The sequence below is a fragment of the Leucopleurus acutus genome (genome assembly GCF_964270905.1).
Source record: "Leucopleurus acutus genome assembly, chromosome: 5".
In the NCBI taxonomy this organism is placed as follows: domain Eukaryota; kingdom Metazoa; phylum Chordata; class Mammalia; order Artiodactyla; family Delphinidae; genus Leucopleurus; species Leucopleurus acutus.
This window is the reverse complement of record NC_139147.1, coordinates 26366039-26387551: the sequence shown is the minus strand read 5'-3', so window position 1 is coordinate 26387551 and position 21513 is coordinate 26366039. Positions and strand designations below refer to the sequence as shown.

Below are 21513 nucleotides of genomic sequence, written 5' to 3'. Positions count from 1 at the left end.
ACGGGCCCAGCCGCTCCACAGCATGTGGGATCTTCCCGGACCGGGGCACGAACTCGTGTCCCATGCATCGCAGGCAGACTCTCAACAACTGCGCCACCAGGGAAGCCCCCCCCCTTTTTTTTTTTTTTGAGGTATGTGGGCCTCTCACTGCCGTGGCCTCTGCCGTCGCGGAGCACAGGCCCCGGACGTGCAGGCTCAGTGGCCATGGCTCACGGGACCAGCCACTCTGCAGCATGCGACCCTCCCGGACCGGGGCACGAACCCGTGTCCCCTGCATTGGCAGGCGGACTCCCAACCACTTCACCACCAGGGAAGCCCCCTGTAAATGATTTTTAATCTCATAGTGTTGTAGTCGGAAAAGATGCTTGATATTTGTTTTCTTAAATTTACCAAGGCTTGATTTGTGACCCAAGATGTGATCTATCCTCGAGAATGTTCTGTGTGCACTTCAGAAGAAAGTGTAGTCTGCTCTTTTCGGATGGAATGTCCTATAAATGTCAATTAAATCTAGCTGGTCTATTGTGTCAATTAAAGCATGTGTTTCCTTATTAATTTTCTGTCGATGATCTGTCCATTGGTGTAAGTGAGGTGTTAAAGTCCCCCACTGTTACTGTGTTACTGTCAATTTCCTCTTTTATAGCTGTTAGCAGTTGCCTTATGTATTGAGGTCCTCCTATGCTGGGTGCATATGTATGTATAATTGTTATATCTTCTTGGATTGATCCCTTGATCATTATTTAGTGTCCTTCTTTGTCTCTTGTAATAGTCTTTATTTTAAAGTCTATATTGTCTGATATGAGAATTGCTACTCCAGCTTTCTTTTGATTTCCATTTGCATGGAATATCTTTTTCCATCCCCTCACTTTCAGTCTGTATGTGTCCCTAGGTCTGAAGTGGGTCTCTTGTAGACAGCATATATATGGGTCTTGTTTTTGTATCCATTCAGCGAGCCTGTGTCTTTTGGTTGGAGCATTTAATCTATTCACATTTAAGGTAATTATCGATATGTATGTTCCTATTACCATTTTCTTAGTTGTTTGGGGTTTGTTATTGTAGGTCTTTTCCTTCTTGTGTTTCCTGCCTAGAAAAGTTCCTTTAGCATTTGTTGTAGAGCTGGTTTTGTGGTACTCAATTCTCCTCATTTTTGCTTGTCTGTAAAGCTGTTGATTTTCTCCTTGAATCTGAATGAGATCCTTGCCCGGGAGAGTAGCCTTGATTGTACGTTCTTCCCTTTCATCACTTTAAATATATCATGCCACTCCCTTCTGCTGTAGAGTTTCTTCTGAGAAATCAGCTGTTAACCTTATGGGAGTCCCCTTTTATGTTATTTGTCATTTTTCCCTTGTTGCTTTTAATAATTTTTCTTTGTCTGTAATCTTTGTCAGTTTGATTACTGTGTGTCCTGGCGTGTTTCTCCTTGTGTTTACGCTGCCTGGGACTCTGCGCTTCCTGGACTTTGGTGGCTATTTCCTTTCACATGTTAGGGAAGTTTTCCACTATAATCTCTTCAACTATTTTCTCGGGTCCTTTCTCTCTCTCTTCTCCTTCTGGGACCCCTATAATGCAAATGTTGTTGCGTTTAATTTTGTCCCAGAGGTCTCTTATGCTGTCTTTATTTCATTCTTTTTTTCTTTATTCTGTTCCACGGCAGTGATTTCCACCGTTCTGTCTTCCAAGTCTCTTATCCGTTCTTCTGTCTCAGTTATTCTGCTATTGATTCCTTCTAGTGTATTTTTCATTTCAGTTATTGTATTGTTCATCTCTGTTTGTTTGTTCTTTAATTCTTCTAGGTCTTTGTTAATCATTTCTTGCATCTTCTCGATCTTTGCCGCCATTCTTTTTCCGAGGTCCTGGATCATCTTCACTATCATTATTCTGAAGTCTTTTTCTGGAAGGTTGCCTATCTCCATTTCCTTTAGTTGTTTTTCTGGGGATTTATCTTGTTTCTTCAACTGGTACATAGCCCTCTGCCTTTTCATCTTGTCTATCTTTCTGTGATTGTGGTTTCGTTCCACAGCCTGCAGGATTGTAGTTCTTTTTACTTCTGCTGTCTGCCCTGTGGTTGAGACTTAATTTTAATCAGAAATGAAATCTGAATGCTTTCCTGAGCCGAGTATGTCTGTGTGTTTGTGAGGGGCAGGGGGCAATGGGTGGGTCACAATCCAATTCAACAGATACTTACAGAAAATCTATCTGTATGTTCACATTCTTAACTCCCCCGTTTGGTTTTACATTATAATTTACACTTTCCTTGGTCCTGATTAAGTTATATGTTAAATTTCTCGTACAAAATCTCAATCCCTGTGGAAGAAGTTTGGGGGGTAAATAAATAATCCGTACACGTGGGTGAGACATTGTAATAGGTGCTTCAGGAGGTATGAGGAAGATGCCATTCCAGTACTATTGGCACACTTCAATCTGGAGGAGGGAGACTGACACTTATTCTCGAGTAAAATGAAACAAATAAATAAGAAAATAAATAAGGCAGAGCAGGGTACTGATTTGAGCAGATGTGTTATGTGATGTAAAACCATATGTTTTTCTCATTATTCTCTTGGGGACCCACTGGCTTCTGCAGATCATTTTCCCCCTTCACCTTGTGTACCAACCCTTCAGCCCACTGTTTATGCCAAACTTCTGGTTGCTTCCTCACACTGACCATGAAATGCCCTGCCTCATACTCACCCCCCCCCCACCCCCATCATAGGATTATCTTGGTATTTTAGGATTTTCGTCCTACAGTTCGCTTTTCAAACATCTCTACACCACAGTTCCTTGATCCCTCAAACACAGTGATTTTCTGTACATTTCACTTAGGCAGCCAGTCCTCTCCTTACACTTGGTTCTTCCTTTGAAATCTTGAACTCTATTGTCACTATTTCCCAGCTTTGTCAAATTTTCATCACACCTTGCTGTCACTGAGATCTCCAGGCCCTTACCCGCTTCCACCCTGCTTCTAGTCTTCCAGTTACTTTAAAACCAGAATTTCTTCACTAATCCTGCATCCCATAGTCAGATTTCAGCTCGCATTCCTGGTGTGGATCAATGCTACAGGCCAGTTTCTTTGCTTCTGCTCATGGACTGGGGTGCACATCTGGAGAAAAAGTGCACATGCATAGCTGCATACATTAGGGAGACTGTTGGCTAGACTTTTTGGCTAGCCATTTGGCTAGACTTTTTTTTTCAATTACATTTATAAAACATCAGAACGTTATATATATATTACACACACACACACACACACACACACACACACACACACACATACATATATATATATTTATTTATTTACTTTATGGCTGCACAGCGCAGCTTCCGGGGTCTTAGTTCCCTGACCAGGGATTGAACCCAGATCCCGGAGTGGGAGTGCCGAGTCCTAACCACTGGACCACCAGGGAATTCCCAGAACATCATATTTTTAACAAAGACAAAATAAAAATAACTTTTCTGCCTTTAACTCCTTCAGTTCTTTTAAAATTCATTTTAAAATAGATCTTCTGGGCTTCCCTGGTGGCGCAGTGGTTGAGAGTCCACCTGCCGATGCAAGGGACGCGGGTTCGTGCCCCGGTCTGGGAGGATCCCTCGTGCCGCGGAGTAGCTGGGCCCGTGAGGCTTGGCTGCTGGGCCTGCGCGTCCGAAGCCTGTGCTCCGCAGCGAGAGAGGCCACAACAGTGAGAGGCCCGCGTACTGCCAAAAAGAAAAATAATAAAATAAAATAGACCTTCTATTTGAAGTATGACATTCATACATAGAATAGCATTCAGTTTAAAACATTTACCAGTTCACAGGTTACAACATTATTACAAAGCAGACCCATCTATACAGTTATCACTCAGATCAAGGTATATTACATAACCTGCAACTCAGAAGTCCCCTCATGCCCCCTGCAGTCACTTCCTTCACTGTCTTCTGATTTCTAACAGCATAGATTAGTGTTGGCACTTTATATAAATGTTATACAGTATAAGTTTTTCTCCCTAAGCTTCCTATCATGCTTGTACAATTATTCCCATTGTGTAGCTCTAGTTTATTCATTTGCTTTGCTATATGTTATTGCATTGTGTGACTGTACCACAGTTGATTTACCCAAAAATGAATGACATTTTTTCCCTCCAGTTTTCTGCTGTTGTGAAAAATGCGGCTGTGACATTCTCAGACATTTGTTTTAGTGCACACGTACATACAGTTCTCTAACTATGACTGGCTTTCTGGGGTCTTATAGATTATACATCTGTGTAGTTTTAGTTGATGCTGCCAAACATTTTCAAAAGTTAATTGTAGGACTTACCTGGTGGCGCAGTGGTTAAGAATATGCCTGCCAGTGCAGGGGACATGGGTTCGAGCCCTGGTCTGGGAAGATCCCACATGCCACGGAGCAACTAAGCCTGTGTGCCGCGACTACTGCGCCCACGCGCCTAGAGTGCGTCCTCTGCAACAAGAGAAGCCGCCGCAACGAGAAGCCCGCACGCCGCAACGAAGAGTAGCCCCCACTTGCCACAACTAGAGAAAGCCTGGACGCAGCAATGATGACCCAACGCAGCCAAAAAAGTAAACAAAGAAAATAAACAAAAAAACAAAACAAAAAACAAAACAAACAAAAAAAGGAAGTAAACACACACACACACACACACACACACACACACACGCACACAGAGTTAATTGTACCAGTTGACACTCCCATCAGTAGAGATGAGAGTTGCTGCACATGCTCAACATAGCCTTTTCTCATTTTGTCTGCTCTGGTGGGTGTGTAGTGCCACATCATTGTAGTTTTCTTTTTCAAACATTTTTATTATGGAAAATTTCAAATAAATATAAAACTAGAAAAAAAAGGGATGATAAACCATATATCTTTGCTCAGCTTCATCAGCTATCTGCTCATCTCTGTTGGACTCATTGTGCCACTCGTGGTCCTTTGATTCTTCTCCCCTTCCTCTTCACATCGTTCAGACTTGAACCAGTCTCCAAAAACCCCCTACCCACATTTTTTTCTGCCTCTTTTATTCTTAGTAAATACTCTGTGCCTCCTTTGTTACAGAGGAAATGTCCTTCCCTCGAATCTTATTTAAAGTTGTCTTATCCCCTGTTTTCTAGGTCTCGTCGTCTCCTGGGGTCTTGATCCTTCACTCTCTGAGTGTTCTGTTCTATGTATTTTAACCTCCCATTCTATTTGCTCTTTCCTCTTGAGTTATAAACATGCTCTACATTTCTCATTTCGAAACAGCCTTTCCTTGACCACACAGCACACTTCTGTCTCCTACTCTTGGGAGCCGTGTTCCTCAAAAGAGCAGTCATTTCCTGTCTCTGCTCACATATTTCCACCTCTGTAGTTAGAAATATCCCATTGCACCCTCCCCTGACCCTGAGCCTTCAATAAATCAGATTTGGCCTAGGTCACCAATGAGGTTCTGATTGCCAAACCTAGTAGATACATGTCAGTGTCCTTTATTTATATAACAGATTTTGAGTTCTTCCTATATGGAAGGCTCTGCTTAGTGTGAGGGATAAAAGATTAAACGACACCTTCCCAACGCTACACGAATTTATTTCCTAGTAGGAATGACAGGCTTGGAAGATGACAGTTTTCATACTGGATACTGTCTATTTTATTTATTTATTTTGGGGTGAAGTAGAAAAGAATAGCTTTATTGCTTTGCCAGGCAAAGGGGGCCACAGCGGACTAATGCCCTCAAAACTATGTATCCCCACCTGGAGGAGGTATTGAGGAGCTTTATAGTAACGGTTCAAAGAGGAGGGCATGGTCAGCTCATGGACATTCTTCTGATTGGTTGGTAGTGAGGTAATTGGGAGTCAGCATCATCGACCGGGTTCCAACTGGTCTGCTTGTATGCAGCACACAGTTAACAACTTCTACCTGGTAGGGGTTTCAGTATCTGGTCTCAGGACTTAATGAACCTCAGGTTCTTGATGTCTCATCGCAGAAAGAATTCAGTGAGAGACAAAGTGACAGGTAAGAAGTGGATTTATTTAGAGAGAAGCACACTCTACAGACCGTGTGGGCCATCTCAGAAGGCCAGAGGGTCCTGGATACTGCTTATTGAAAGGATGATACCAAGTTGTGCTGGAACTGTTCTAAGAGCTTTACATGCATTGTTTTATTTAATCCCTATAAAGAAGTAAGCATTGTTACTACTAATTCCCATTTTACAGAAAAAAAGTTAAGACTTTATTTATTTTTAAAATTAATTATTTATTTTTGGCAGCATTGGCTCTTCGTTGCTTCATGTGGGCTTTCTCTAGTTGTGGTGAGCAGTGGCTACTCTTCTTTGCAGTGCGAGGGCTTCTCATTGCCGTGGCTTCTCATTGTGGAGCATGGGGGTCGCAGGCTCTAAGAGCGCAGGCTCAGTAGTTGTGGCACACGGGCTTAGTTGCTCCGTGGCATGTGGGATCTTCCCAGACCAGGGCTCAAACCCGTGTCTCCCGCATTGGCAGGCGGATTCTCAGCCACTGAGTCACCAGGGAAGCCCCAACGTTAATACTTTAAAAGGCTAGAAACTTGCCCTGGCTAAGCATTTGGTAAGCTCAGTTTGAATTTGAATGCAGATCCGACTTCAGAGCCGATGCTATTTGTGGGCAGAACTGCTTGCATAAGTCAGTCTGCTCATATGTCAGAAATGTCTGCACTTGCTGTGAGGTGAACTCCGAGAACTGTCGCTACTGCCTTTGAGTTGTGCAAGGAGGGGAGGGGATGGATGTTGAGGGAAGGCTTCTTGTTGGTTGCTTGATTGATGGTCATATGTAGGACATATTTAGATCTGAAACAGATAATTTACTAACACCGTTTATTTATGTTTGAGCCCTAGAGAAACAACATGTCCAAAGTGATAGAGCTTTTTTGTGACAAACTTGACAACAGATCCTGGTCTGGTATTTATTTCTCTGTTTAAAAAAAGGGTCCACCCAAACTCCTAAACCATGTGCTATCTAAAATGCTGTCTTCTTGGAAATCTAGTATAGGAGAGGAAGAGTGTAAATCCTGAACCCTCCTTCCACCAAGGTGATTGCAATGGGGTCTAATAATTTACTCACTGTATTACTTTGTAGTGACTTTTAAAAGGAAATGTCTTATGTCTGGGGTTGTTGACTGGTGGACTTCTTCTTGCAGGACGAGTGTGGCTTGGGAGCCAATCTGCCTAGATTTGTATCTTGCTCCCATAGTAGCTTAGATACCTCTCACTGTCTCTGTTTCTTCATTGTAAAATCGGGATGATATTAGTACCTCTCTCAGAGTCGTTATGAGGCTTGAAAGAGTTAATATGTGTAAAATATTTTGAAACGTGCCTGGCACATAATAGGTACCCAGTCACTGTTAGTTACTATTTATGGTTAAGATGATGGTTTCCTCATTTCCATCTCAGTTTATTTCCTGGGCACTTGCTTTTTGATTTCTTATTGCGGGTGGGGAGCTGAGAATTGATATTTAAGAAAACAGCATTAAGTAAGTATACTTAATGTCATTTCTCATTGTTATTATCTGACTGTAAGTATTACTTTCTTAGCTCTAAGTACATATTAACATCCTGTATTGAGTAACACATGGGAATTAAACAAAAACTCCTAGACAGCAAAGAGTGTAATTTCTATCTACCTTCTGGTGTTTTCTTCTCTTCCCCAGCAATATTTAAAGGCCAGTTGGGGTAGTTAACTAGTGTTAACATACTTAAAGTGTTTTTCTTTTTCCTTTCTAGAAAGAAACACTATTTAGGTGAATTTTTTTTTTTTGCGGTACGCAGGCCTCTCACTGTTGTGGCCTCTCCCGTTGCGGAGCACAGGCTCCGGACGCGCAGGCTCAGCGGCCATGGCTCACGGGCCCAGCCGCTTCGCGGCATGTGGGATCTTCCCGGACCGGGGCACAAACCCGTGTCCCCTGAATAGGCACGCGGACTCTCAACCACCGCGCCACCAGGGAAGCCCTATTTTGGTGAATTTTAAACATTGCTAATCCCAAAACAACTCCCTGGTGAGAAGGAAATTGGCAAATTGGCCTTACGGTCAAGGAAATGGTCTAAATAGCTTGGCAGTTGCATTTTTGCAACATTTAAAACAGGGTTTAAAGTATCCCCGTGACTTACTTGCTAACCCAGACATCTGATGTGTAGTATTTGTTATCAAACACACACAACAAAATTATACTTGTCATGATCAATCCCTTAAACATACCACTTCCTGATTTTCCCAGTTTATTTTTTAACATTGTTCTCATGAATTATTATTGAATGTTACTGTATTTTTTTTTTTTTTTTGCGGTACGCGGGCCTCTCACTGTTGCGGCCTCTCCCACTGCGGAGCACAGGCTCCGGACACGCAGGCTCAGCGGCCATGGCTCATGGGCGCAGCCGCTCCGCGGCATGCGGGATCCCCCCAGACCGGGGCACGAACCCGCGTCCCCTGCATTTGCAGGCGGACCCTCAACCACTGCGCCACCAGGGAAGCCCTGAATGTTACTGTATTTTTATGTAAGTTTCCTGAATTCTGTATTCTGAATTAAGCAGCACAATTGAACATCTTCTCTATTTAAAATAGTAATCTCTATGACATACTTTGACATTTCTCACAAAAGGCAATATCAAATACGTTCTTTGTAACAATTGACATGAAGGTCATCATAACATACCCCTTTTCAAGAAACCAAAGAAATATGCAAGACTTCTGGAATGTGAAGTTAAATTATTCTTATTCCTAGTTTTTCTTTTTTGTTAATATCTTTGGAATGACTCCAGATTTTCTTTCTTTCTTTTTTTTTTTTAATTTTTGGCTGTGTTGGGGTTACTCTTCATTGCGGTTCATGAGCTTCTCATTGCGGTGGCTTCTCTTGTTGCGGAGCACGGGCTCTAGACACGCGGGCTTCAGTAGCTGCGGTGTGTGGGCTCAGTAGATGTGGTGCACAGGCTTAGCTGCTCTGCGGGGTGTGGAATCTTCCCGGATCAGGGATCGAACCCATGTCCCCTGAATTGGCAGGCGGATTCTTAACCCCTGCGCCACCAGGGAAGTCCAACTCCACATATTCTGAGAAACCACACATTGTTGTGTAACATTTTTCTCATTTTGCTTCATGCTGTTCTAGAGATAGATAGACAAGCAACTTTTCTTCATTCCTAGTTGTGATTTTAGAATATTCACGAATAAAAGTTTTTCTTAATGTCATATTTCTTTCATGTTAATATAACTGTACTTAGGGACTTCCCTGGTGGTCCAGTGGCTAAGACTCCATGGTCCCAATGCGTGGGACCTGGGTTCGGATCCGTGGTCAGGGAACTAGATCCCATGTGCTGCAACTAAGAGTTTGCATGCTGCAACTAAGACCTGGTGCAGCCAAATAAATAAATAAATAGATAAATAAATAGGTAAATATTTTAAAAAATGAGTGACTGATCAGGTAGGCTGCTTTAAAAAATATATATATAACTAAACATAAAGTTGCATACACATTAATTTCTTACCACATTTGCTAACATTTCTTGTAATGTGAATATTAAAGTAATAAGCAACTGTCTTTGCTCCTGTTAGCATACGACCAGGCTTGTTCAGCTCCCTCTGAGCTCCGTGTATCTCCAGTGACTTCACTGTTCCTTTCCTTTACTCCCCTGGATGCACAGTCTTCCCGTGGCTCTCCTTCCCATACTTTTCCCCGAAAGGTTTCATGGTCCTCTCTCCCATCACCACTCCTCTTTCAAATAGCTCCTTCACCTTCCCTCTGCTCTGAGCTCCCGCCCTCCACTGGAACTGAGCAGTTTCGTCCAAGGCAGGTCTGGGGTCTTGTTGAATTAAGGCTTGGAACATGCCCTCCAGAGATGAAACCCTGGCCCCCTGTTAAGCAAGTGAAAGTATGTGCTTAAGGGTAGGGACATGTAAACAACTACCTTCAGTAGAGGTGCGGGTTGTATAATTGAGATTAGGAAGCAATTAACACTGCCTGTGTGGATCTGGGAAAACTTCGGAGGAGGTCACAGGTGAGAGGTACTTTGAATGGCTACAGGTGCTTTCAGTGGGAGAAACTGGGCCTTTCAGACGACGGAAACGTGCACAAACACAGGTGCTCCGCAAGTGTGTGCTTCACTCATCTTTCCCCCCTTGGTGCTTCCTCTGATTTCTTTGCTTTCCTTCTGTGATTGGCTCCAGACCAGGATACTTTCATTGTTGTGGTTCCATCTTTAATAGAGAAAAGTCTTAACATATTTTCACCTACTTTTAGCCACATTACATTTTGTTAATTTTTCCCCACTATTTTGAAATGAAACATCTTTCATTTCTGGTAGATCCTCAGTTTCCCTTCTCTTACACAAAGGTACTACTTGTGCCTGTGAGTTTTCCTTTTCCTTTGTTTTTTTTTTTTTTAAGCTGAGCACCAGAAATTTTGCTAGGCAATCAATGATAATCAAGAAGATTTGGCTTCTAAATCAAATGCGAAATATTCACTGAGGGTATAGGATAGGAAGGACACACAGTGAAGAAGCAACCTCAGTAAAACAGGGTAAGTACTTGTGATGGAGGCGTTATCAGCTGGCTGAGGAGTCCATTGGATTCAGTCCGTATTTGGGCACAAAGAAAGAATGCTTTCTGGGGAAGTGCCTGAGCCGAGACCAAAGTAATAGAAGTGAGTCCAAAAGGTGGGATGGAGCAAGGAAGGCAGTGTTATAAAGCGTGTGTGCTCAGTGCTGCGGCCCGCCTGTGGGAGAGATGGTAGTGGCCTGGACATAGAGAAAAATGGTTGCATTTGGGATATTTTAATTTGACACCAATTCTGCTGTCTGTGGGGGGGGGGGGCTCCCCCCACATCCACCAAGGAATACTTTGACACCAGCTGGGTGTTCTGACATCATCCACGCGGAGGTAGCGTCAGACCCACAGGTTCATAAGGGCTCGGTCCTGCGAGCTTGCCACCCCCCCTCATGCGCACACACACTTCAGACGCCAGTTGCGCGTTCAGGTTGTCAGCTATGCTTCTGACCAGCCCGCTATAGATCTGGGGTTCCCACCACCCTCTCCTTAGCTCAATTTACTAGAGCGGCTCACAGAACTCAGAGAAATTTTTACTTACTAGATCATCAGTTTATTATAAAAAGGATATACAGCCAAATGGAAGATGCCGAGGGCAAGGTATGGGGAGAGGCTTGGCGCTTCCCTGCTCTCTGAGCATCTCCATGTGTTTAACAACCCAGTTCTATCCTAATACTGTCCTCTTGGGTTTTTATAGAGTCTTCATTACAGAGGCATGATGGATCAAATCATTGGCTCTGGTGAATGAACTTAATCTCCAGCCCCTCCCCCGCCCCAGGGTTGGGGGTAGGACTGGTAGTTCTAATCCTCTCATCACATGATCACCTCCCTTGGCAACCAGCCCGTCCTTACGTTCCTTAGGCATTCTCTAAAAGTCCCGTTATCTAACAAAAGACACCTTGATCGCTCCTAGGAGCTCTGTGCCAGGCACTGGGACACAGACCAAATATATATGTATTATAAATCAGAACATCAAAGTTACGTTAAGGAGGTACCAGTTCTTATCGAATTAGGGCTCTGCCCTTCGACCGAATGTAACATAATCACCTCCTTAAAGGCCCTGTCTCCAACACAGTCACATGGGGGATTCGTTAAGGCTTCCCCAAGAACTATGATGGGACACGATTCAGTCGCTAGCACACTCCCCCCAGAGTATTATTATACTTGTATATTTATTATTAAACGTGTATGTTAAAGGTCATATTCTTTTTGAAAGATCTAATTTGACTAGATAACTACCTTTGCTGTCAGGTAAATGGAATTAAACCTGGTGGTGGCAGTGTTTAGTCGAACTTCCATTAATATAAGTGGGACTCGATTTTACTACCTGAAAGCCATATTTTAGTCAGGTCCTTTGGCTGGAGCGGGCTCGTTCTGGCCTAGTGTGTTTGCTCTAGTTCTTTGTCTCAGGTAGGAGAGCTTGGATTTCTTACCCTAATTCTGCTGCCTGTTATTAGGTGTCTAGGTTGTTTTCGGATGCTGCCTTTTGTTGGACATTGGGGTTGTTTTCAGATACATGCTTGCACGTATTAGGTCTTGTGAGTTCAGCCTCAATTCCTCACAGTGGGTTTGCGCGTTTGTATTTCACAGGCCTCCTGTAGTGTTGGTCCAGTAAGTTGGACTCGCCCTCCATGGGTGCTGCAATATTTCCAACACTTTTGCCTAGCTTGGCTCTTTCTGTTTCCATTGTCTTATACAAAGGTACTTGGGCCTGTGAGTTTGCTTTCCTGTGCTGTCCCCAGTGTATTGTGACCTGCTTACCTTGGGCATCCAGAATTTCTTGAATGCCATTTGATTCTGTTGTAATGAAGCATTTCATTGATTGCTTAGATCTCTAGACAGCTTATGTAGGAGCCCCTGTCTCCACCCAGGTGAAAACACCTCACCCGTCACTGCTTGAAAGATTCCTGTGCATATGCCATCTTTGGTCAGACTCCACATTTAGTGTCTTGCTTGTATAGATAAATATGTGGAAAACATGTTTCAGATCCTTCCTTTTGTCTCATTTCCTCAGTGATAGAAGAGCAGAAAACCATCCTTCGTTCAGCAAGTTTTGTTGAAAGCTAAATGGTGATTTTTTTTTAACCTAAGATTTTTAATATAGTTAAATTTATGTGTTTTTCTTCATAGCTTTTGTGTTCTCTGTTTTGTGTTCTCTAGTTTTCTTTAAGACTTTCCTCAGTCAAAACATTATCGAAAATTCTCACACATTTACTTCATTTTTTTTTTTAATCAACTGTAAAGTTTCATGAGCATGTTCCAACTTCCTATGATTTTAAGATTGACAGAAGGAAAAGATAGCTGAAGACCATCCAGGTTAACATGTACCTTAAACTTGAAAAGAAATGAAAGAAATAAGGCAGGTTTTCAGTTGCAAACGTTGCCTGCCTTCTAGAGGAGTACTGCCTGCCATGCTCTCCAGTTCTGCTCCTTTCTGATGGTGGAAACAGATCGAAGCCCTTGGCAGAAGATGACAACATCAAAGCTGAAAAATACTCTGATGAATTCATGTCATTTTGATGCTCAGATAGAAGTCAGACTGGGCAGAAGAGAGGTTCCACAGACTCAAGTGATTTGGAATTTGGAGATTAGAAAAAGCAAGCAGAAAACTGGGAGATGTTATTTCAGTCACTGCCAAAAAGGGACATGATTCAGTCTGTTTATTTACATAATCCAGTGCTGAGCACTTATTAACAGGACCCTCCAAGTACTTGTAGTTGATCATGTGCTGCGTATTTCATCACATTCTGAGTATGTTTGAATAAAATTATAAGAAGATTTGTTATTTGACTTAGTTTTGAGACCATGTTTGAACTTACAAGTAGTTTGCAAGTTAAATTATCACTCAATTTGCTGCATAAATAGAATTGGGCGGTGTTAAGAATATCCAGAGACACTGCCTGAGACCAAGTGTCTGCCTTTTGTCTTCTACAATTTGTGACTGATGCATACGTCAGTGCTTGAAAAACTATGCCCTCGTGCAGAGAGGCCCCTTCAGTGTTGCTAGGAAACCCAATAACTGTTTTCTACCATCTTGAGATTTTAATTCATTTCTAGTGCAACACAATGAAGAGCAGTTGAATGTTTTAAACATTTTTTTGGAAAAAGAAATGCTGAAAGCCATTTAAGAGTCTGTTTAAAATTTCTTTTAGCAGCATACATATTAAGGAAATCTCATTATAAAGCTCACCTTTCTTAAAATCTCAGTTGTGAAAAATAACTAACAGTTTGATATCTATCCAGATCATTTTTATACACATGTAACTGTTTTCTAAGATACTCTTTAAAAGAAAAGTAATTTTTATGTATCAAAGAAGAAAGAATGGATGATACTATCATGAAAACGAAGTTACATTTCATTCTAATGACTGTAGTATAAGTACTGAGAGCATGAATTAGGAGAATTTAAACTTTTACTCATTTAGATATCTAATTGATGCCTCTAAACTTTTCATTTGATGTTTTATAAAATAAAAGCTCTAGAAGCACAGAATAACCAGGAAGTTTTAATTGTTTTTTTTATAGCAAATTTTCATTCTTACTTATATATTTTTGCCTCCGTATGTTTGGGCTGTGTCTTGATTTGTTTGAAATGGAATTCTCATCCTGGACTGTACTTAGATCGTTCCTATCTTACATCATACATATGGTATTCATACCCAGACAAATGCAGACAATTGTAGGAGCTATAGACAGGAGATCTTCAAGTAGCAGGACCTTCTGGCAGATTAATGCTATTTTTCAGCATTTCTAAAACTCATCAAACTTATCCAGTCACCAGTTATTTTCTACTAATGTGCAAGGAACGCAACAGAGGATAAAGGTATCCACAATTTCTGCTGACCCTGATGGAGCTAATGGTGAATCAGGGCATGCATTTAAAAAATTCACTTAAAATTACAAGGTAGTACGGGAAGATAAGCTCATTGATATCTAGAAGATGGGACAAAAACCATGGAGCCTGAGTTTATAAAAGGAAAAAAAAAAGAAAGAAGATAGTATTCGCTGAGTGCCAAATGGGTGATAATGGAGAGCAGAAAGTAAAGTACTGTGAGCGTTACTAGGAAGCCAGAGGAAAAATCATTGTAGGCTGGAGAGGTAGCGGAGTGCCTGAGTGAATGAGGTGGGAATGGAATTGAGTTTATTAGAAATGATAGAAAGTATTTATTCAGAGGATTGAATATTAATCAGGAGAAATAGTTGTGATTGTACAGATACCTAGCAAATCATACCATCTAAAATAGAAAGGTGCACATGAAATGGAGAATGGAGTAGTATGGACTTCCGGGGGGATGGTAAGTGGTCCATTTGGGCTGAATCAGTGGTTTTGGATGGCATATCAATCTTTGCTGTTTAACAAACCAACCCAAACTTCAGAGGCTTTAAAAGAACAATCGTGTATTAGTTCATGATCCTGTCTAGGGCCACTCCTGGAGCTGCAGGCAGCTGGTGTGGACTGGGCTGGTGTTTTAGGGTGGCTGCAGGTTGGGTACTTACAGCTGTTGGTCTGACACCTCAGTTCTCTCTATGTGGAGCAGCAACGCCTCTTGAAGCCTAGCCTTGGGACTGGCTCAGCAGTACTCAGGCTACTTTCTATTGGCCAAAACAAGGCCACCTCTGATTTAGGGGAGGGCCTGCAGAGAGTCTGTGTCCAAATTTAATTTGCTGTTTGATGAGTGCACTTAAATGTGATAAAAGCCTAGGATGGTGCCTGAATATAAATGGTCTTGAATGTAACCTGACTTTTCTTTCCTTCTCAATCTATTGGCTACAACCTTACTAACATTTCATTACAACTGATAGTCCGTATGTATTAAGCCTCTTCTACGAGCTAATGGAAAGCTTCATGTGATGGATAATAATATAATTCTTCATTTTGGTTTGTTCTGTTAGAATGCGTCATTTGAAAACCAGCAACAAAAGCATCATTATGGAGAATTAGGACTTGGATTTACTTTTAATTTTGCTCCGTGTTTATTTTTATGGTGTGAGCAGGGGTATGGGAAGTGGGGGAGAGAGGAAAGCCCCATGTATCATAATCTTTGTGCTTGGGGCCTCTTCCAGGTCATCATCCAGCCCGGAAAGTCAGGCCCACGTTGTAGAGCTGCTGAACGGAAACCAGTGTATTCATTTGAAACTTCAGATCTGCATATGTTACACATTTGACTTTACCTATAAGAAAATGTTAGGTTATCACAAGAAAAACATACAGTGACAGACTAGGGTGGTTCAAACTTTTATAGTGTAAATAGTAAAAAAAAAAAAAAAAAAAGTTTTGTGTGATAGTTCATTTACAGACTAAATTTGCATTTTATATTAAGTTGTTGGTTGCTCAAACTGTAATCTTTATTGTAAGACATAAGTAGTGAACAGATCTATGTGTGAATTAAACTTGGTATTTTTTCCCTTATTGGTAAGAAATAGCATCATTTTGCTCGTAGTTAATTTCCATCTATTTTGCATGTAAAAGATACTGATTTTGTTACAGTAAGTCATTAGCCACAAGGAGGAGACTTTTTTTTCAATTCTTATGGGGTTACAGTGGGTTTTAGCCATCTCTCACAAACTCGGAAGAAACTATGTTGGAATTTTTGTTTGGGGCTCAGGACATCTATTTTTGCTTTTATAGAGTTTTCAAATATTGCCATCCAGCATTAGTGTGATCTAAGTGGAAGTTTCATAGAATACAAATTTGAGAATAGGTTATGGAATTTTATGATGTCTTTTAAAAAATGACATAATAAATATGTCTGACTTTTTCAGAAGGGAAATAAGAAGGGACAAACAGTAAGAAATGTCTTAAAGATAATATTGAGGTCAATTATTTGGTACATTTAAAAATATATAAATTGACAGTTTCTTCTCTTTTTGAATTGTCATCAAAATTTATTACTTAGAAATATTTTTAAGCATTCGATAAAAGTTACAGAATCAAATTTAATAAAAATTTGGAATTACAGAAGCCTTGGCAGGAAACGTGTCAAAATTCATCAGCATGTGCCCCAGTGATGGGAGTTCCAAGTGTGTCCCTGGCACCGTGGAAGCGTGAATTAATATGGCCTTGAATTAGTATGACGTAATTGCCCTTTCAGAGACTCTAGCCAGGTTCAGTTTTAAACATCTGCTTGGATAATAGAAATCCTTTACTAGGTTCTTATGATTCATATGAGAATGCTGGTATTCCATATAATGTTGGGAACTTCCCAGTGTTCTGAAAGGAAATTGCATTGAATAAGATGGATATTAATATTTGTCATTCTATTTCTACAGAAGCACAGACTTAAAAACTGGGGACCGCTGAGTTGGAATTTCATTACTGTGGTCCCAAATAAAATCCTGTTTCTCCCACATCCTGTGTTCCCTCTGAAGAGCTGAGGTGTGCTGAGTGTGCTGCCAGCCTGAGAGCAGATGCTCAGTCGATATACATGTTTCATATTCTAGATTTCGCCAGAAGTTTGAGTATCACTACTCCTGAACAGATGATTGAAAAGGCCAAAGGGGAAACTGCCTATTTGCCATGCAAATTTACCCTCAGTCCAGAAGACCAGGGACCTCTGGACATCGAGTGGCTGCTATCACCAGCTGATAATCAGAAGGTGGATCAAGTGGTATGTGTTGCTTACTCGGCAGATGCCGGGGAACTGGTCTTCGGTGTCTGTCACTGTGCTGATAACGTGTGGGGGGACCTGGGGAGCTATGAAGAAAGTCATAGCTTATGGTGTAGGTGAGGAAGGCACATGCTGTGGAAATTGAGGACACTTATGTAATGGAGTGAAGTGGATAATAAGTGACCTCCGATTTCAAGAGGAAGAAAAGGTCACCAGACTTCTTAGAGAAGGCTGCAAGGAAGGAGAGGAACTTGGGAACGTCCTGAAAATCTGGACTTGGAAGTATATGTGAGCCAGGGAGCAGGGGAGGCGTATATGGAGCGGGTATGACAGTGCAGCAGGAATATGCATAACGTGTTAGGGGATGCCTGGTAAACTAGGCTTTGTGAAAGGTTAGGTAGAATTGAATTTTTACATTTCACACAAGGATTCCATTACCAGTATAAGGGTCAAGTCTAACAGTGTAATGAAGGTACGTATTATTACAGTCTGCTTTCCATATTTTTGCAAGTTAAATATCCTATACATTGAATTCCTTAAAAATCAAAACAGCAGTTGGCCCTTCATATCTGTGGGTTCCCCATCTGTGGTTTCAACCATTCATGGATTGAAAATATTCGGGAAAAAAAATCCAGAGAATTCCAGAAAGCAAAACTTGAATTTTCCACATGCCAGCAACAATTTACATAGCATTTACATTGTATTAGGTATTGTAGGTAATCTAGAGATGAGTTAAAGTATATGGGAGGGTGCATATACTTTAAATCATCTCGTAAGTACGCGATCTTGTATGAGAGGCCTGAGCATCTGCGGATTTTGGCATCTGAGGAGGGGAGGGGGAAGGAGGTCCTGGACCACCACCATCCCCACCCCCACCGGGGGTACGGAGGACTGTCTGTATTATTATTTTTTTATTTTAAATTTTTTTATAATTAAGATCTAGTTTCTTTTTTTTAATTTATTCATTTTAATTTATTTTTGGCTGCATTGGGTCTTTGTTGCTGCACGCGGGCTTTCTCTAGTTGCAGCGAGCGGGGGCTACTCTTCGTTGTGGTGTGCGGGCCTCTCATTGCGGTGGCTTCTCTTGTTGTGGAGCACGAGCTCCAGGCACGCGGGCTTCAGTAGTGGTGGTTCGCGGGCTCTAGAGCTCAGGCTTAGCAGTTGTGGTACGCGGGCTTAGTTGCTCCGCGGCTTGTGGGATCTTCCCGGACCAGGGCTCGAACCCGTGTTCCCTGCATTGGCAGGCGGATTCGTAACCATTGTGCCACCAGGGAAGCCCCGGGATGACTGTATTATTATAGAATTTTTTCTAATTACAAATTAATAAGAGCCTAATGTAGAAAACTTGAAAAGCCAAAAGTAGCACAAAGGAGAAAAATTGCCCAATAACCTTGTTATTAAACCAGGTTCCTTTGCCTGACTTGCAGCAAGACAAATGCTGAAAGACAAGAGCTGCGATGCCAAAGTTTGCAGCTGAGAAAGAGTTGCTCACAAGGCAGCCAAGTGAGGAGACAGAACAAATCTCAGATCTGCCTCCCTGAAGGCAAGGGGCTTGACATATTTATGAGATAAAGAAGCAGGGTGGTCTTAGGCATGGGGAAAGGTGTTTGGAGTTAGGAAAAGGTGAGGTCGTCAGTGTTCTGTGCAGATATAGCTTAGTTACATGCTTTTTCTTGAGATTCATGTTCAGAAATGGAGACACTTAGCATGATTGAAGGTGGAGTTTTCAGCCCTCTGACGTCAAAAGGCCATTCAATGGACACCTGCCCAGACTCAGTTTTAGGGTCGGTGGTCCCAACCAACCTTAGCCGGCTTGAACTGGACAGAAGCCAACTCCCAGTTCCTGGAAAACAACTTAAGCCCCCCCCCCCCCATCACTGTGTTGACCCATACATCAGCATTGTCTATAAAGGTGGTTAAGGAGTTAAAAAATAATTAAGGCGAGCTGGGTCAGAGAAGGTAGGGTACAAGTGGAGGGGTTTTGAACAAGCCGTGCTTTTATGTGCTGTTCTCTAAGACAAGCTCAAGAATTCCTGTTAGTCACCAGTTTCTGTTAACCGTTTGGGGCACGATTTCAACCTCATCTCCAAATACACATATCACGCTTTGCCTTTTAATGGTACCAGAATATTCCACTAATTTAGAGTGCCTCATATTAGCTTTGCCTGATATATTTAATTAAAAAAAATCAGTGTTAATAAATTATATTAAACCAGGGAGAGAAAAAGAAGTTCGAGTATTTGGAGGAATATTATATATAATATATTTGGAAGGGAAATTTTTACTTATGGTCCATATTAAAGAAGGGGTTATCCAGCCGTTTAATGGCTGAATCAGTGCAGTTAGGTAATTAACTATTTTTGGCAAATACAAGCAGTCTGTCCATGATGTATTTGTGAAGAAAAAAATTAAGGTGCTTTCCCAAGTTGTAAATGTCTAGGGCCACCCCCTCCAAGGATATATCTCTGCCCTGATTCTGGTACTAGAACTTCCTTCTCTCCCCCTAAGCAAAATAAGTTGAGCCTGACTCATCCTGTATACTCAGCCCAGATACCCTGTCCCCTCTCATCTTGCTCTTCATCCCCTCTCTCTCTCTTTTTTTTTTTTTTTTTGCGGTACGCGGGCCTCTCACTGTTGTGGCCTCTCCCGTTGCGGAGCACAGGCTCTGGATGCGCAGGCTCAGCGGCCATGGCTCACGGGCCCAGCCGCTCCGCGGCATGTGGGATCTTCCCGGACCTGGGCACAAACCCGTGTCCCCTGCATTGGCAGGCAGACTCTCAACCACTGCGACACCAGGGGAGCCCCATCCCCTCTCCGCTTTCCATGGCAGTGCCAGCACCCTGAGTGCAAGCTTCTACCTGAGGCCCTACACACCCCAGACTCCCTCGCCAGTGCAGTGCCCATCCCCCTTTAGAGTCCAGGACTCTGGTTCCGTGGTTAAGATGCATGAATGGAGAGCACAGGTCATAAATGCTTCTGGCTTAAGACTCACAGGTGAAGCCCTGTGACCAGGTACGTCTCGAGACCAAGAAGTCCAGCGTGCCCTATAGCCTTGCGTTTCTATTCATGTAAGGAGACAAGGACTTCTGTGCTGAGTAGGAGGCCCAACCTTGCTGCCTGCAGGACTTGTGAGACACGTGTGAAACTAGGAACTGGGTTGAAGTGTCCATTTCTGGGCAATTCTGGCAAATTTGGCAAAGCCTAGCCTCTAACCTAGAACACAGTAAAGGAAGACCAAAAGAAAGAAGGGCCTAGGGAGAGATTGATGCAGAAGAGGATGCTTACATAGAATTTCAGCTACATTATAGTGCTCGCCAAATCCTTATTTTAATATTTTTAAGCTAGCAGGCAGTGTGGTGGGGGACTGGGCTGGAGGAATTTCCATCATTCCCTGTGTGATCTCTTTAGTCAGCAAACAGTTACCATGTACTGTGCACTTACTGTGTGCTGGGCAGCGTTTTATATACTTTAATTATATATACTTATTTTTAAGCCTTAAAACAGCATCCCGGAATGAGGATCATTTCCTGTGAGGAGGAGGAAAGTGAGGCCCAGGGATTTGAAGGAACATGCCCAGGGTCACGGCGCTGGCAACAGACACAGCTAGGGGTCTGAACCCCAGCCTCTCTGACCCTGCCCTGCCCTGCCCGCCACCCCCCAGCCCGCATTTGATTATCCTCTGCACTAACGTGTACTACCTCCTCTGTTTCCTCATGTGTAAAATAGGACCAAGTACACCTGCCTCGGGGTTGTGGTAAGAATTCTCTGAAATACAATATGCATTAGCATTTCGTAAGCCTGTAAGTCATAAAGAAATGTTTATAAAGTCAGTATACAGTGGCAGGCCAAATGGATCTGGTTTGCATCTCAGCTGTGTGACTTTGGGAGAGAAGGTCTGTGACAGCCCCTGCTTTCCTCAGGTTAAAGGTTAAATGTGGATAGTGTCTCCATCGCTGCTGGGTTGTAAAGAGGAATCAAAATTGCCTGGTAAATGTTACTTCCCGGTTTCTTAGCTACTGTTTATAAGACTGTTTTCATGGGAAAACATTGAGTTAGTTTACAAAAATGACTGACAGTTGGAGACACGTTTTATTGGTCAGGCCCTCCTTGAAAGACTACTGAAGCGTGTGTGTAGCAAAATGAGGGACTGAACTTTGTGGCCCAGGAGAGTCCACAGTTTAATATAGAGGAAGAGACACTATCTCATTCGAGGAGTTCTCAATGTTGCTGTTCTCAATTGGGTGTGGGGAGAAGGTGGAACAAACAAAGTGATGGCTTGTTTTACAGAGTAAGTCAGCTGTGGACCCTTAGACTGCTTAGCAAACCGGTATTGAGTGTGTCTGCAGTGCAGACACTTTATACAAGCAAAAGATCTTTAGTGAATTGG

General features: G+C 42.3%; 1 protein-coding gene across 4 annotated transcripts in view; it reads left to right on the top strand.

Annotated features, from left to right (window-relative positions):
• CXADR (CXADR cell adhesion molecule) overlaps positions 1-21513 on the top strand; it is a 52937-nt gene that overhangs the window by 14122 nt on the left and 17302 nt on the right. For all 4 annotated transcript variants that reach the window (XM_082840040.1, XM_082840039.1, XM_082840041.1 and 1 more), the window contains exon 2: positions 16960-17126. In XM_082840040.1, the coding sequence (XP_082696166.1) occupies positions 16960-17126 (167 nt within the window). The remainder of the gene's footprint in view (positions 1-16959; positions 17127-21513) is intronic.